Raw genomic sequence first — 17,536 nt, forward strand, 5'->3', positions numbered from 1 at the left:
TCAGGGACAGACTGATATTCTGCAAAAAAGTACAGGGATTGGACTACTGAGGACTGGGGTAAAGTCATTTTCTCTGATGAATCCCCTTTCTGATTGTTTGGGGCATCCGGAAAATAGCTTGTCCGGAGAAGACAAGGTGAGCGCTACCATCAGTCCCGTGTCATGTCAACACTAAAGCATCCTGAGACCCTTCATGTGTGGGTTGCTTCTCAGCCAAGGGAGTGGGCTCACTCACAATTCTGCCTAAGAACACAGCCATGAATAAGGAATGGTACCAACACAACCCAACCATCCAGGAACAGTTTGGTGACGAACAATGCCTTTTCCAGCACCATGGAGCACCTTGCCATAAGGCAAAAGTGATAACTAAGTGGCTCAGGGAACAAAACGCCGATATTTTGGGTCCATGGCCAGGATAGTCCCCAGACCTAAATCCCATTGAGAACTTGTCGTCAATCCTCAAGAGGCGGGTGGACAAACAAAACCCCACAAATTCTGACAAACTCCAAGCATTGATTATGCAAGAATGGGCTGCCATCAGTCAGGATGTGGCCCAGAAGTTAATTGACAGCATGCCAGTGCGGATTGCAGAGGTCTTGAAAAAGAAGGGTCAACACTGAAAATATTGACTCTTTGCATCAACTTCATGTAATTGTCAATAAAAGCCTTTGACACTTATGAAATGCTTGTAACTATACTTCAGTATTACAGAGTAACATCTGACAAAAATATCTAAAGGCACTGAAGCAGCAAACTTTGTGGAAATTAATATTGTGTCATTATCATAACTTTTGGCGAGGACTGTTCACACACTACCATTCAAAAGTTTGGGGTCACTTGTTTTTGAAAGAAAAGCTTTTTTTTTGGTCCATTAAAATAACATCAAATAGATCAGAAATACAGTGTGCACATTGTTAATGTTGTAAATTACTATTGTAGCTGGAAACGGCAGATTTGTTTATGGAATATCTATTTAGGCATACAGAGGCCCATTATCAGCAACCATCACTCCTGTGTTCCAATGGCACGTTGTGTTTATCATTCTAAAATGCTAATTGATCATTAGAAAACCCTTTTGCAATTATGTTAGCACAGCTGAAAACTGTTGTCCTGATTAAAGAAGCAATAAAACTGGCATTCTTTAGACTAGTTGAGTATCTGGAGCATCAGCATTTGTGGGTTCGATTACAGGCTCAAAATGGCCAGAAACAAAGACCTTTCTTCTGAAACTTGTCAGTCTATTCTTGTTCTGAGAAATGAAGGCTATTCCATGTGAGAAATTGCCAAGAACCTGAAGATCTCGTACAACGCTGTGTACCGTGTTATTTTTTTCATTTCACTTCACTAATTTGGACTCTTGTGTATGTCCATTACATGAAATCCAAATAAAAATAAATTTAAATTAGAGGTTGTAATGCAACAAAATAGGAAAAACACCAAGAGGGATGAATACTTTTGCAAGGCACTGTAAGTCATGGTAAAATATGTAGAATTGCAGGAAATTGGCTTTATAGGTGCAATATGCAGAAATCGCCCCACCATTTCCTGGTTGTTTAAATTCTAATAGTTTGCCTAATTCCAGTTTATGTGACAAAACAAGCAAAACAAGCCCCCATTCTCATCGACGGGGCTGTAGTGGAGCAGGTTGAGCGCAGGTTGAGTATCCACATCAACAAACTAACATGGTCCAAGCACAACAAGACAGACGTGAAGAGGGCACGACAAAACCCATTCCCCCTCAGGAGACTTAAAAGATTTGGCATGGGTCCTCAGATCCTCAAAAGGTTCTACAGCTGAACCATCTAGAGCATCCTGACTGGTGCATCACCGCCTTGTATGGCAACTGCTCGGCCTCCGACAGCAAGGCACTACAGAGGGTAGTGCGTACGGCCCAGTACATCACCAGGGCCAAGCATCCTGCCATCCAGGACCTCTATACCAGGCGGTGTCAGAGGAAGGCCCTAAAAATTGTCAAGGACTCCAGCCACCCTAGTCATAGACTGTTCTCTCTGCTACCACACAGCAAGCAGTACCAGAGTGCCAAGTCTAAGTCCAAGAGGCTTCTAAACAGCTTCTAGCCCCAAACCATAAAGACTACTTAACATCTAATCAAATGGCTACCCCCTCCATCTCTTTTATGCTGCTGCTACACTCTGTCATTATCTATGCATAAGTCACTTTTATAATTCTACCTACATGTATATATTACCTCAATTACCTCGACTAACCGGTGCCCCCGCACATTGGCTCTGTAACGGTACCCCCTGTATATAGCCTCGCTATTGTTATTCTACTGCTGCTCTTTAATTATTTGTTACTTTTATTTATTTATTTATTTTTGTATTTTTCTTAAAACTGCATTGTTGGTTAAGGGCTTGTAAGTAAGCATTTAACTGTCAGCTACACCTGTTGTATTCGGCACGTGACAAATAACATTTGGTTTGATATGTCGAGAATCACTGTACCATTTAAATCGCTCCGAAATATATTTTCCATAACCAAAAATATAGTATTTTCAGCTTTTTGAAACTGGTGTACAAAATCAAAAGTAAAAGACGCAAAAACAAAACTTAAGGGAAACTTAGAAATAGCACACATAGAACTGATCTACCACTTCTTAGACTTGCTTTCAATGTAAATGACAGATCTATAGCTCATATTTCTATGTAAATTTGGTCAGGTCTCCCAAAACGTTACATATTGCAATTTTGTTCTCTGCCCCATGGCAGAATTAGTATAATTGCATGAAATATGTTATAAAATGTATATATTTTCTCTCTGCCCAAATGACAAAATGTGTACAATAGCAGAAAACTTGTTTTAAAACTGTAAAATCTTCTCTACGCCTTTGGCAAAATGTGTAGAATTGCAGGAAATTGACTTTAAAACTTCAATTTCTCTCTGCTGACAAGGGGGTGCACAAAATGTTTCGCTACAAGGTGGGAGCCCCCAACAAAATCTTACTTACGCCCCTAAAAGGCGTGTGTAGTAATTGAACCTTTTTTCTGATATGAAAATGGTGTTCCTTATGTCTCCAAAACCGTACCGCAAGGGAAAGCAAACCTCCGTCAGAATAATTATACCGTCAATAGGGGCTAAAGCATTTAGCGCCTATGAACCGGGTAACTCTACAGTAGCTCTAGTTTAGATCCTTGTAATATGGATGGATATCTTTTGTAGGACGGAGCAGCGTTTACTAAGCAGGCTCTAGTTCTCGTAGATATTGTTGATTTACTGGAAAGGTACCTACCAGACGGATCCGTAGGCTCCCGAGCCGACCGGGGACAGGGTCTGGTACCGCTCCGGGACCTCCCATATCGTCTTGTTGAGCTCCTGTCGGTAGAAAGTGGGTCTCTCCTTGTGAGACATTCCCTGCAGAATGCAGACAAACAAGCCCGTCGTAACTTCGGTTTCCTCGTTTGCGTGGTACTAGTGGTACTAGTGATGCTGGTGGTGCCTAAAACTCAATACAACGATAACTATTGTTGACCCAACCAATAGACGAATTTGGTCTCGCGCATTCCGGACCATGCAAACTTTATCCCGTGCACTACATGAGAACAACAGAGGTGGAACACAGTGAGCTATGACTGAACAGCAGAGCCCGAAACACAGTGAGCTATGATTGATTTCTCCTCTCTGCAGATTCCGATCCTGTTCATGGGTACGTTCAGCGGATCACTTTTGTCAAGTCGACTTTCAAAATGCATTGCATTATGTGGTTAAAAATTGTCCGATTTGTGCCTACATGTGGACAACATGAACTTCACAAAAATCATGCGATCAAAAGTCATGACGTTTTGACTGCAGTCAACTGCAAGTTTTTGCAGTCGCTCTTCACCATAGAGAATAATAGAGTGCTCTAGTTGCCAAAGGGACGTTTTAGAATTGTCAGCCCCATTTTTGTTTTATTGAACCTTTATTTAACTAGGCAAGTCGGAGCAAATTCGTATTTACAATGAAGGCCTACATTGAGGGCTTCCACCATGCTTCTGCCATTTTAAAGTATATATACAAAAAGTATATATACAAGTATATATACAAAAAGTATATATACTGCTCAAAAAAATTAAGGGAACACTTAAACAACACAATGTAACTCCAAGTCAATCACACTTCTGTGAAATCAAACTGTCCACTTAGGAAGCAACACTGATTGACAATACATTTCACATGCTGTTGTGCAAATGGAATAGACAACAGGTGGAAATTATAGGCAATTAGCAAGACACCCCCAATAAAGGAGTGGTTCTGCAGGTGGTGACCACAGACCACTTCTCAGTTCCTATGCTTCCTGGCTGATGTTTTGGTCACTTTTGAATGCTGGCGGTGCTTTCACTCTAGTGGTAGCATGAGACGGAGTCTACAACCCACACAAGTGTCTCAGGTAGTGCAGCTCATCCAGGATGGCACATCAATGCGAGCTGTGGCAAGAAGGTTTGCTGTGTCTGTCAGCGTAGTGTCCAGAGCATGGAGGCGCTACCAGGAGACAGGCCAGTACATCAGGAGACGTGGAGGAGGCCGTAGGAGGGCAACAACCCAGCAGCAGGACCGCTACCTCCGCCTTTGTGCAAGGAGGAGCAGGAGGAGGACTGCCAGAGCTCTGCAAAATGACCTCCAGCAGGCCACAAATTTGCATGTGTCTGCTCAAACGGTCAGAAACAGACTCCATGAGGGTGGTATGAGGGCCCGACGTCCACAGGTGGGGGTTGTGCTTACAGCCCAACACCGTGCAGTACGTTTGGCATTTGCCAGAGAACACCAAGATTGGCAAATTCGCCACTGGCGCCCTGTGCTCTTCACAGATGAAAGCAGGTTCACACTGAGCACATGTGACAGACGTGACAGTCTGGAGACGCCGTGGAGAACGTTCTGCTGCCTGCAACATCCTCCAGCATGACCAGTTTGGCGGTGGGTCAGTCATGGTGTGGGGTGGCATTTCTTTGGGGGGCCGCACAGCCCTCCATATGCTCACCAGAGGTAGCCTGACTGCCATTAGGTACCGAGATGAGATCCTCAGACCCCTTGTGAGACCATATGCTGGTGCGGTTGGCCCTGGGTTCCTCCTAATGCAAGACAATGCTAAACCCCATGTGGCTGGAGTGTGTCAGCAGTTCCTGCAAGAGGAAGGCATTGATGCTATGGACTGGCCCGCCCGTTCCCCAGACCTGAATCCAATTGAGCACATCTGGGACATCATGTCTCGCTCCATCCACCAACGCCACGTTGCACCACAGACTGTACAGGAGTTGGCGGATGCTTTAGTCCAGGTCTGGGAGGAGATCCCTCAGGAGACCATCCGCCACCTCATCAGGAGCATGCCCAGGCGTTGTAGGGAGGTCATACAGGCACGTGGAGGCCACACACACTACTGAGCCTCATTTTGACTTGTTTTAAGGACATTACATCAAAGTTGGATCAGCCTGTAGTGTGGTTTTCCACTTTAAGTTTGAGTGTGACTCCAAATCCAGACCTCCATGGGTTGATAAATTGGATTTCCATTGATTATTTTTGTGTGATTTTGTTGTCAGCACATTCAACTATGTAAAGAAAAAAGTATTTAATAAGATTATTTCTTTCATTCAGATGTAGGATGTGTTATTTTAGTGTTCCCTTTATTTTCTTGAGCAGTATATATATACAAATATAAAGATAAGTCCTCTATCTATCTCTATGCTATTCACCAACTTCATCCTGCAGCCATCACTGCACTATGGGAAGCTCTAATTAACCAACGTTGTTGCCGTTCATGTCGAACAGTGGATATATACAAATAACGGTGATATTTGGGTTTCTCTCTCACTAATTGACTGTACAATGTAAAACACTTTTATAAATAATTGCAACACTGCCATGTTGAAAAACCACATTAGTGTCTGACTTTCGGCTGCCACAGCTGTAACTCCCCAACTTTACTTCTCACATTTGTCTACTTTCGGTTGCTTTAGCCACTCAAACGCGCCCCTTGACTGTGTTGAGAGGGAACGTGAACTGGGTGTAATCATTAGTCCAAACAGTTGAATTTAAAAAAAAGTTTTTCTATTGAACAAACTCAGGTAGGGCCCTACCCGTTTTGTTCAGGTTGCTTCCGTTTAAGAAACGTTTCGCAACATAATCGGTTTTAATAAGACCCTGAAGTGCTACCCGTCCCTATTCACACATCTCGCGTGATTTGAGTTTGGCGATGGGGAAATCCCACTGAAATATGTTGTAATTCCTAATATCCTTTGCCTTTTACTGTAAGCTACATGTTGAAATCAAAGACAGGTTTAGAAACTCTGTGTTGAAATGTTGAAAAAAATGATGTATGCAATAGTGATTGACCCGCTGGGCTTATTTAATATATCACAGTCTTATGATGGCCTTACTATCTTGATGTTTACCCAATATTTTGAATTGCCATCTGGACAAGCCTGTTGCATACATTTGTACTTGCAGTAATCATAGGCCTAGCTGTTAGTTTAATTAGGTTACAGCTAACGATTAGCATACGTATGTTATACATTTATATCAAAGACACTCATTACACCCTATTTGTTTAGCTTTATATACAGTATGTAGAAAATCCTCCAGACATTTCCTGACTGACATTTCCACCAATCACCCCCATTTCCAGGTTTCTACAGGGGATGTATGTCCTAGCCTCATACAAACTATCCTGATCTCGCTAGCTCACATTCCATTTCGCTACACGGATAGAGCAAAACAGAATTTGAGCTTGTGAGATCAGGATGGTTCGTACGAGGCTAACGTCCTCTCCCCCAACACACCTTAATTAGGCTCACATGCTTCCAATTAGTGATGGGAAGTTTGCTCTTTTTACCGACTCAGATCTTTTCAACTCGTTCAGTCAACAAAAAAAAACGTTCGACTCATTTCTTTAATTTGATTAAATAATGCCCAGAGCACGCAGGACCCCCAACCGGCGAACGATGAACAAAAAACTTGAAAGAACTCTACAAGCCTCTTGTTCGCCATAGGGGGCTTCTTGGAGCTGTCATTTGTGAATGAGAATTATAAAAGTGTGCTTCAAACAATGTACATGTCTGATCTCTAGGCATAGCCTACAAATAAGATTATTTATTGATACGTTTCAAACAAGGTCAATGGCCACAACCGGACTAGACTGTGAACGACTTGGCGGAATGCAATTGCTTGACTGCCACCAGGGAGATTAGTGCAATATTATTTGCAAACTGCTGCCCCCCAAATGATTCGTACTAGAGTTCGAGTTGAGCTGTGTAGGCCGTTTTTCGGTTCTACAAAGCTGTGTCCATCGATAATAATCAATTATTGCACCATGCGATCAATTATCAGTTCTAAACATGTATTTTTCTTCTCTACGTTGCCTGCAGCATGATCTATTTTTCTGTGCGCACAGTTGGTCGAGCAAGTGCCGTATCCTGAGCCGGGGGAGCGCATATCAATCCTGCTGTAGAATTCATCGCAGTCACAAGGTCAAACTAACGACAAAAAATAACAAGTCACTCGGAAAAACACATCACGACTCTCGAGCGAGTAGAAAGAGTAGTTCAAAAATAATAAATCGTTTGCGAACTGCACATCACTACTTTTAATCAGTCTGGCAACCTGATAGACTGGAAGCATGTAGTGTTTGAACATGTTGAATGTGTTATATAGTTCCTAGTCCTTACCTTCTGATGTTCATCCCCTGTTTCACCTGGATGCATTATTGCTTAAAAATCATCAATCCATCCATGCATCTTTATGGGTTCTACTAAACTAAGATATGGGGAAAAGATGTATCATAAGGAATAAGGTTTGGAAGTGTCTGTCCTATATCTAGGAGATATAAGAAAGATTTTTGAACAGATATTTAACCTCCATACTTCCATTCATTAAACCGGTACCAGGTTTACATGTTAGTCATTTAGCAGACGCTCTTATCCAGAGCGACTTACAGTAGTGAATGCATACATTTCATACATTTTTTTTCTTCTTCCGTACTGGTCCCCCGCAGGAATCGAACCCACAACCCTGGCGTCGCAAACACCATGCTCTACCAACTGAGCCACACAGGTTACCTTCATATGAGTCCTACTGGGCTTTGTGAGAGTCTCATCTTTCCATAGAGTGGTCATATTAATTAGTAGGCCAAACCATCCACCACATATGTGGAAGGCTGATATAGGCTGAGTAAGTGGATTGAGACGCAGCCCATGCAACAAAACAGATATCTCTAGCTTAAACGGACAGATTTTTATGGGTGCAACAGTAGATAGTCAACTGAAAACTGAGATCCTAGTGTTCTTACAGACACTCCACTGTGAAGCTCCATAACCCTCCAATATTTTTCAATATACTGTATCTCTCCTTGATACACAATTGGCTGGGACAAAGATCACCTGACCAACTTTGATTTTGGTGTGAATTGTCCCTTTAATGTGGAGGAGACCGTAGATTAAAAATACAAACATTTAAACATTTAAGAAAAATACAGTACTAACACAGTTTGTCCACAGAGTTTCTAAACCATCTTTGGTTTGGCTTTGTTACTCACAATACCTGAGTTCCATTGCTCTGTTCTGATGAACCCGGATATGTCGTTTGTTTTCCATCCATTAGTTGTCGCTCGATTGGTCATGCTGGCTGCTGACTAACACAGGGAAGGAGGACAACATTTGACAACAACATGGACCTTTGAAAATAACTGAGACTTCAACACAGTCTTGGACAACAGCAAACTGCAAACATGACAAATGGTAAGTTTAATGTGACGTGTGTCGTTTTATAGGTCATCTTACAGGAGATGCACTGATTTCAAAGTAAAGAAGCAGACGTTAGCGATATACCGTAGCTTTAGCAAGCTAGCTAGCTATCCCTTTGTGATTCGATTAATTAGCATTGTGCCAGCTACTTTGCTAGCTAGCTACCATATGTTTCTGTAGACATGGCTACAGACCGTACTGTAGCTAGCCAACATCAATTTGCTAACGTTTTGATTTATGAACTGAAAAGTCCATCGTCAATTTGCAACCTAATACGTCCATCTGGTAGCTAGCTAGCTATCTATGTTGTGACATGTTTGGTGGGAAGTTTATAAATCACCTAGCTATTACTGGCATCTATGCAACCCTGCTTTTGTAATTGATGTTGACATAGCTAGGTATCTAGCAAACTAATCACACGGGTATTAAGTGTAGCCTAGCTGTCAAACTGGTTTAACTGGCAATGGTATTTTACCTGTAGACATCAAAAAGTGATTGTGTGCTTGCTACAACAAGATACAGTCTGCCAATCTTTTGTTGTCAATACAATATTTAACTATCCAAGCCAATGGTAGTTCATCTTCGAAAATTGAACCACCATCCATATCTCCAGGTGTCATCTTCAGACCAAATGATGTGTTTTTTTCTCCTCTCCTCAGTGTACTCGTTGGATGGGATTGTTGTATTTGGGATTCTGTTCATCTGTACATGTGCATACCTCAAGAAGGTGCCTCGCCTCAACAGCTGGCTACTCTCAGAAAAGAAGGGTGTGTGGGGGGTGTTCTATAAAGGTAAGCCATCAGTCAATCAAGCACTAATTTCCATCTATGTAATAGAAGAATGGGATATAAATACTGGGTTTGTGTTTCTAACTACAGCCAAAAAGCCATGCTACAGTTTCATCATAGTCTGAAGCAGAGAGGTCCACTTACTCCTACTTCTGATCTACTGACTTTTTCTCCCTCATTCCCCCATTCTATTTCCCCCTCTATCTGTCCATCCCTCCCCTATCTGTATCCCTCCCATCTCTCTCTCTCTCTTGCACCCCCATTCTCTCTCCCCCTTCTGTCTTCCTTGGTCTCTTTCGCTCTCTCCCTCCCTCTCTCTTTCGTCTCTCAGCTGCAGTGATTGGGACTAGACTCCACCATGCTGTGGCGATAACCTGTCTGACGATGGCATTGTACCTGGTCTCCTTAAAGTGACAGTGTCAGGCTGGGATGGACCAGACTGGACTGGAGTGGACCGGACATGGCCAGGCTTGGCTGGGCTGGATTGGGCTGCGCTGGTTTGCCACCCATGGACACTGTTTGGACAATGTGTGCCCAAGACTCCAATTTATTCACCCAGGACCTGTTAAGGATAAGCCAATAGTGCCCCACATTAGGTAAATAAGATCCCTGTAGCTCACTGCACTCTTCTAAACCTGACATCATCCATCCCTGCACGACACAACTGTCATCCAGTTTACCCTGACTTACCTGTACAGATATTATAGAACAGTGTTTCTATTCTTGAGGTGCACATTTTTGTTCTAGCTCAACACTAACACATTCTGATTCTACTGTTCAATTGCTCAACCAGTCACCAAGCCATTGATTAGTTGAGTGTGTTAGTGCTGGGCTGAAACAAAAATGTGGTCCACCTGGAATGGATTAGGGATCACAGTGATAGAGATGTCAGCATGCTAAGTAGTGTCAGCATGCTAAGTAGTGTCAGCATGCTGATGTACTCAGCACGCTCGTGTGTTGAGTAGGGTCTTTATTTAATATTGTTGTTAGCAGAAATAGTTTTTTTTTTTTTATTATCACCTAATTACCATTCTCAATGGTTTATTCTGGGGAAAGGACTGGTATAAAGGAATAGCCTAAAATAATGTGGAAAATATTAATTCCTGTGTAGTCAGACTTCGGTTGTATATATTTAGGGGGGGAAAGTCATTATAATAAGATTTGAAAAAGCTGTATTGTTGTTAAGTCTAAATATCTCTTTGTTTATTCAAAGGAATTTTTTAACATTAAAATGGTTGTACGTTGTCATGATTATCGTCACTATTATTTTTCAACAACCAGGAATAACTCTGGGCCATAGTTAAAAGCTATAAGGTCACATGTTCAGGTGAAACTCTTGGTTCCTTGCCAAATTTTGAAAAACAAAACTAATATAGGAGAAATGTCTTGGTGGCCAGCTTAACTTCTTATTTTCTTTCAACCTCTGTTCTTTTTTTTTTTGCTCTGTAATTTATGTATGATTTCCATATCTGGAAAAACCACTACAAATTTCTGCACCAGTGCTTTGTGACTGGCCCGTTGTATATTGTGTGACAATAGCGCTTGTACATCTCTGGGGAAAAGAAATTTTAAAAAAATACTTAAAACAACTTAACAGTGCAGTATGTTACATTTTAGTGAAAGATGCAATGAGAACCTCTGTCAATGTGTTACTCATGACACAGCTCAATAACATGTACATTTTGGCATTGTCTTCATCTACAGTAAGTAGTAGACGTGTGTGTGTGTGTATATATATATATTTTTTTTTAACCTTTATTTAACTAAGCAAGTCACTTAAGAACAAATTGTTATTTACAATGACAGCCTACGACGGCCAAACCCGGACAACCCTGGGCCAATTGTGCGCCGCCCTATGGGACTCCCAATCACGGCCGTTTGTGATACAACCTGGATTCAAACCAGGGGGTCTGTAGTGATGCCTGTAGCACTCAGATGCAGTGCCTTAGACCGCTGCGCCACTCGGGAGCCCATTGTTGGAAAGATAGCAACCCTTATAGCACTCGTGTATGATAATGGTGGGTTAAATTCTGGATGAGGGTAGAATAGCCTGGCAATGTCACTTTTCATTGCTTTCATCATTATGCTTTGTATACTTTAGAAATGATTATGTTATCTGGTGTTGATGATCCATTGACTGGGATTTCAAAAAAGGTCCAATCAAAGATCCCCTTGGTTTCTTTCTGATTGTTTTACAGAATTATGTTCACACTCCTCAAATGAAACAAACCTAGTGCTTGATTCAATCCGTATCGCCGGAATTGCGTGTATGCAATTTAAAGGTAATTTCCGATTGAGCTGACATATGCAGCGTTTACCGTGAATGCAGTCTCCGCAAACGCGGGAACATTGCCTTTAAATATATAGGCCAGGGCTTCTCAAGAATCTCAATATCCATATTTGGTTAACTCTCTTTAAAAAGAGTTGTTAACTGCTGTCTGTGTTCTCAGGTGGACAATTCCCCATCTGCTCTCGCCCCCCGCTCTCTCTTGAGCTGAGCAGCTGTGACACCAGTTTCTCCTGCCGGAGGGAGAGCGGGAGGGAGCGACAATTAGACAGGGAATCAGATTTTACCTGCATAGAGCTGTAAGATGCACCTGTTCAACATAACACCACATTCACTTCCACCGCTGCTGATTCAACTCTGAGTGATGGGATAGCTTCACCTGGAAACAAGATTTTACTTTGGCGTGCGTGTCTGTGTGTGGGTGCTTCTCCCTCAATCAAGATTCATCCCGAGAGAGCACAAGCTTCCTCCCTCTTTCTTCAGAGCAGCAGTTCAGCTGTTATGTGACTATCCCTGCACACAGGTAAGGCTGTTTTTTTGTGAAGTGGGGGTTTATCATGATACAGTGAGTGTGTTTTAAGGAGAGTTATAAAGTTGAGAGAAAATGTTGTGACTTCACTATAAGATAAACGTTTTGACATCACCGCGAGAGATATTGTGATTTCCCTACTGTTGTGTGAATTCCTATATATTGCTTATCTTCCACTCTCAACAGGTGTTCACAGGAAATAGATATCAGAAGCCACAAGAGAGGTGAGTTCTTTGTGTATTTTGTTGGCAATAACATTTAATTTTGCCAAAGAGCATGAATAGTAATGGAAAACAATAATTTATTACCTTAAAGATGACTCGTACAATACCTCAATGAAGTGTCCTATTCCTTTCCCCAGCAATTACTGCATAATAACCATTTACTTTGTTATCTTCAGTAAATACTAAGGCAATTATGGTTAACACAAAATAGGACTGTCAGAGTTAATCAGTCAACTTGAGTTAACCTTTTATGTAATTTTAGTGCAACATATTTTTTTGCTGTGATTTAATCGTATTGTCTGAAAGCATTTGAAATACACTAAACATCATTTAGAGAGCTAAAAACAGTTGACGTTGAGGTTAAATAAAGTGTGCTTTATCAATTTACCTGATTTTGCTAAACATTCATTTGGACCAAATCAAGACACAAATGATTAATGATTTTCAATCTTAAATTACAGCTTACTTTTAAGCAAATTCTGAATTTGCAATAAATCGGGATTAATAACAGCAAATCCTGCGATTAACCCGATTGCATTTATCATTTGACAGCCCTCTAAAAAAATGTAACAATCTCTTCTTCCTCTGTCGGGGAGCTACGTCTGTCAAAAGGTCCATTTGTTTGTCTCTGTCGAGGGCCACGATGACATTATCCATGACCTCATCCATCCTGGAATCCGTCCAATCCCGTCCAGGAATCTCCCCTACACCGTGACCACCAGCGCGAGCTGATGCTCAGTCACAGATGGTGAAAACAGTAAACAGTCAACACGACTAGGTTATAATGGGAGACAAGATTTAACTGTCATATTAGGCCCGCTGAGACAATGTTGTTATATAGCTTAGCGTACAACACTCTTTATTCCTAAATGACAGATATACAGTACCAATAAGTATAGGTGTATACATATTGATATGAGTACCTATTAATCAATCTCAGTTCCAGAAAACTGTGCCAAAACAATATATTGCTACAACAGCTCTAAGTCTGCTGGCTTTTGTCTTAGTAACAAAAGTGGATGGTATTTTATTCCAACAAATAACTGCTTAATAAAGATTTTATAAAAAAAATACACTTTTCAAAAGCATTTCAATGAAATGTTCAATAGGTCAAAATGTTTTAAACAAACAATTCAATTTGAAGTTGTGTGACAAAACGTTTTTAAACAACACTGGTGATGAGGAGAGGACAGTCACACTGTTTTTCAACATCTTTAATGGAAGCAGTTATTTTTTCGTTTGTTGAAAAGTAACCAAATGCCAGCTGGAAAACTGCCAATACAGAAGCTCAGCTGAACACACACACCCCTTACACAGCTCTGTTGGGCATCACTGGGCTTTGCAAATACGTCAACCAAACACAGACAGCAGGTGGGTTAAATCTCCCAGCAGAACAGAACAGGCTCTCAATAATCAGGGGAGAGGAGAGAGGCCAACATTATACATATTTAACCTCAATACAACTCCAAACACCATCAAGCCCTGAATATATAATTCTGGACCATTGTTCCTCATCAATAGGTAATAAGCACCATATTCATATCAAGATAATCACCTTCATCACATTCACCAATAGGTCCACTTTCACTTCAAGACAGACCCCAGGAATATATAAATAGAGAGAGGAATGAGATGGAGGAAATCATACCTTGAAGACAGAACCCAGTGTGTCAGTTAGCAATGAACTGTCGCCCACTCTGATGTGGGCGTGCCCCAAGGCTCAATACTGGGGCCCCCCCTATTCAGCCTGTACATTAATGATCTGCCTTCTGTCTATACTGGGTCTGAAGTTCAAATGTATGCAGGTGATATATGTGCATGCAAACAACAAGCTGCACAAGAACTCACTACTGTAATGGTCCAGGTTACAAAGTGGCTCAGTGACTCATGTTTGCATCTCAATGTGAAAAAAAACTGTCTGCCTGTTCTTCACAAAGAGGGCAACTGATGCTACTGAGCCAGATGTCTACGTGTCAGGGGAGAAGCTCCAAGTGGTGTCCGATTTTAAGTACATTGGCATCATACTTGATTCCAACCTCTCTTTAAAAAAGCAGGTGAAAAAAACATAACTCAACCTCGCTATTTTCTGATTCATACGAAATTGTGACTACTGAGGTAGCAAAACTGTACTATGATACTCCCCCACTTAACATACTGCTTCACTAGTTGAGCCCAATCTTGCTGTACAACATTAAAACCCATTCAGTCTATCTACAAACAGCCTCTCAAAGTGCTTGATAGGAAGCCCAATAGCCATCATCACTGTCACATCCTCAGAAAGCATGAGCTCCTGAGTTGGAAAAATCTTGTGCAATACATCGACGCATCTCTTGTATTCAAGATCCTAAATGGCCTGGCTCCCCCTCCACTCAGTACTTCTGTTAAACAGAAAACCCAAACCCATGGCAGCAGATCCACAAGGTCTGCCATGAGAGGTGACTGTACAATTCCTTTAAGGAAAAGCACCTTTTGTCAATCTGCTTTGTCTGTGAGAGCTTCAGTGAGTCAGTGAGGGCACCAGAATAAATAAACAAGTAAACATATAAAAAGGGAAAGGAAACAGTGTTTTCCTCAGGTCTTTTCATAGGCAGGCTGCCATAACAGACACGTTCTATGGAGGTCAACACAAATGTTTTAGTTGAAGGGCAACAGAACAAGAGGGGAGGTGGGGGAGAACACCATACTGCCTGGGAAAACATCGGTGAGGATGGACAGGGTCAGAGAGGGTCAGGGGTTATCAGGGTACTCCATCCTTCCTCTGGCAGCACTGGGATGGCGGGACGCTCCAGTCGTATACATAACTCAGTCTGTGTTTAACCTCTTCTTTACACAACCTCCCGTCTCTCTGCAGTGTCTGCTGTTTCTCTAACATATCCTCCAGGCTCTGCTTGTGGGTCACCAGGTACTTATTACTACAGCCCCGTGACTTGTACTCCGTGTCGAAGCGTGGGTCGTGCATCCGTTTGACGTCCACGGGGGCCAGCCAAGCACCCAGCGACACGTCCTCGCTCTGCCACACCTTGAGGAAGGCAGCGTTGATGCGCACGTAGTGGATTAGGTCGCAGGAGAGCAGATAGCCTCCACCCAGGGCGTAAGGTAGGTAGTAGTCACACAGCTCCCAAGCCGACTCCCTCCACTTCCCTGCAGTTTTGACACGACCGCGGCCTGAGAAGAACCCCCAGTACAGCCGGCTGGGTTCTTTAGTCTTTAGCTCCTCCTTTAGATGAGAAGAGATGATATGTTATTGTGTGTTTGCACAGAAATGTGTTTCTATCCATATCACACAACATAGAAACGTTTTAAAAAGGCAAAACTGTAAAGAAAATCACATAACAAACAACACATCACAAAACCCCAGGGCTGCGTACCAACACCAGGGACGCATCCCATATCAAAACACACACCTTCAGCAGGTCCAGGCGAGCAAAGGTGTCGTCATCTGCTTTTAAAACAAACTTAAAGTCTACATTGTGATCCAGCCATGAGTACATGTGCAGCAGCTTCAGAGTCAGGTTCTCATACGAGTCCCGTAGCTCGGGGAGTAAGAGCAGGTCTTTGTGTCGGCCCTGCTCTGTGTTGAGGTTCTGCATATCCTCGGCCAGTAGACCCTCGGTTCCCACCACAAACATAGCTAGAACCTCCGGGTCCTTCTTAGTCAGCCATGTGCTGCGGATAATGCTCCGCCGCTCTGTGTACTTGGGTCCTGTGGTGATGAGGACCACAAGGAAGGCTGAGAGGTCTTTGGGGCGTGAGGGGGGCTTGGGGTCCTCTGCTCTGGGCCGGGAGTGGGCAGCGTGGGGTGCAAGGCCTGGAGGGTTGACCTGGCCCTGTTTCAGGGTCTCGGAGGTACACTTGGCGAGGAAGAGGACGACTACAGCAAATAGGCAGACTCCTGCAATGGCCAGAGCCGTCTTGTGACGACACAGGAGGCGAACCAGTTTCATGGTGGGGAGACTGAGAAGGGGAGAGAGACAGGGGGAGAGAGAGATCTGTAAACAACATGTCTGTGAACAACAGCAGTCAATTAATGTCTCCCAGAGAAAGTAGCTAAAGAAATAGACACTCTAGAGTTAATCAACTGTATTGAACAGCTAGCTATTAAATCAGTGCTAACCAGACCACCAACAGCTTGCAACCTGGCTAACATTACCTGACCAATCTAATTCCAAGCGCCCCAGAGAAAGCATGCTTATTCAATCAAAATCAAAACAAGGAACAAAACAAAGGAGGGAATATGGGCAACAGTACCTGAGTGTCACACAACGCTAGGTGTCGAATGCATTGATGACAGTTACCTGGGCATTGCTTCTGTCTGTAGCTATTTCGCTGAGCTAACACAAATGCGAAACGTTAGCAGACTGGCTAGCTCAACAGCTATCGAGGAACAATGATTTGCTGCTCACAATTCGCTTGCTAACAAATAACGCGAGCCATTTGGTTCAGTATAACTCCCTGAGCTCTTTGGTCGGTGGAAATGAATAAAATCGTTAACTGAAACAAAAGAGCAAATCATTGTGTGTAGCCTTTACGTTCATTTCGCCCCGTTCACACGCAGTCAAATTCTTTTTTTTTCTTAAATTCAAATTACAATACAATAGCAAATAAACATAGGATATCACTACAAATATCCTTTCTTCTTATGAAACATAATAAAAATAAATATATATCTAAAAATCACTACACATGAATTGCCAGCATGGCTAATTCTAGGATTAGAAGCCAATATAGGGCCAAAGCCAGTAGGGGGGTCCGGGGGCATCCTCCCCTGGAAAGAAAAGAGCAGAATTTGAACAGAGATTAACATTGAGAAATGTGAACATTTCCCAGTCAACATGGTGGGTTCGGGCCTATTCCATTTGAGAGTCGGGGGACTCGACATCGACTCATACACGGGGGGCTTCATACTCTTGCCGAGTCCGGCAGAATCATATTACTCTAGGGTTCCGGCTAATGGTATTCGGGCCGAGTCAATTTCAGCA

At 42.5% G+C, this 17,536-nt stretch overlaps 3 protein-coding genes across 4 annotated transcripts in view; 1 reads left to right on the forward strand and 2 right to left on the reverse strand.

Annotated features, from left to right (window-relative positions):
- p38a (mitogen activated protein kinase p38a) overlaps positions 1-3,558 on the reverse strand; it is a 37,956-nt gene extending 34,398 nt beyond the window's left edge. The window contains 1 exon segment of the mRNA NM_001123698.1: positions 3,251-3,558. Within this exon segment, the coding sequence (NP_001117170.1) occupies positions 3,251-3,369 (119 nt within the window). The 5' untranslated portion in view covers positions 3,370-3,558.
- Positions 3,402-10,762, forward strand: LOC106582683 (protein kish-B). The gene is made up of 4 exons (XM_014165978.2): positions 3,402-3,664; positions 8,587-8,723; positions 9,389-9,520; positions 9,849-10,762. Exons 2-4 carry the CDS (start codon positions 8,714-8,716, stop codon positions 9,929-9,931), a joined length of 225 nt encoding a protein of 74 aa, XP_014021453.1. The 5' UTR covers positions 3,402-3,664; positions 8,587-8,713; the 3' UTR covers positions 9,932-10,762.
- Positions 10,763-13,390: 2,628 nt separating this feature from the next.
- On the reverse strand, positions 13,391-17,281 carry LOC106582684 (beta-1,3-galactosyltransferase 6). Of its 2 annotated transcripts, none has more exons than XM_014165979.2 (3): positions 16,853-17,281; positions 15,962-16,511; positions 13,391-15,774 (listed from the first exon to the last, which is right to left on the reverse strand). In XM_014165979.2, exons 1-3 carry the CDS (start codon positions 16,858-16,860, stop codon positions 15,295-15,297), a joined length of 1,038 nt encoding a protein of 345 aa, XP_014021454.2. In that variant the 5' UTR covers positions 16,861-17,281; the 3' UTR covers positions 13,391-15,294. The 2 variants fall into 2 exon arrangements, with proteins under 2 accessions (XP_014021454.2, XP_014021455.2); XM_014165980.2 differs by having other exon boundaries at positions 16,806-17,279.
- Between the last annotated feature and the right edge of the window lie 255 nt (positions 17,282-17,536).

The sequence above is a fragment of the Salmo salar genome, chromosome ssa22 (assembly GCF_905237065.1).
Source record: "Salmo salar chromosome ssa22, Ssal_v3.1, whole genome shotgun sequence".
Lineage (NCBI taxonomy): Eukaryota > Metazoa > Chordata > Actinopteri > Salmoniformes > Salmonidae > Salmo > Salmo salar.

Coding starts and splice junctions, on each gene's coding strand:
- LOC106582684 (XM_014165979.2), bottom strand. Junction 15,775..15,961: donor CTCGCCTGGACCTGCTGAAG/GTGTGTGTTTTG, acceptor TCTCATCTAAAG/GAGGAGCTAAAGACTAAAGA.
- LOC106582683 (XM_014165978.2), top strand. Junction 9,521..9,848: donor GTGGGGGGTGTTCTATAAAG/GTAAGCCATCAG, acceptor TTCGTCTCTCAG/CTGCAGTGATTGGGACTAGA.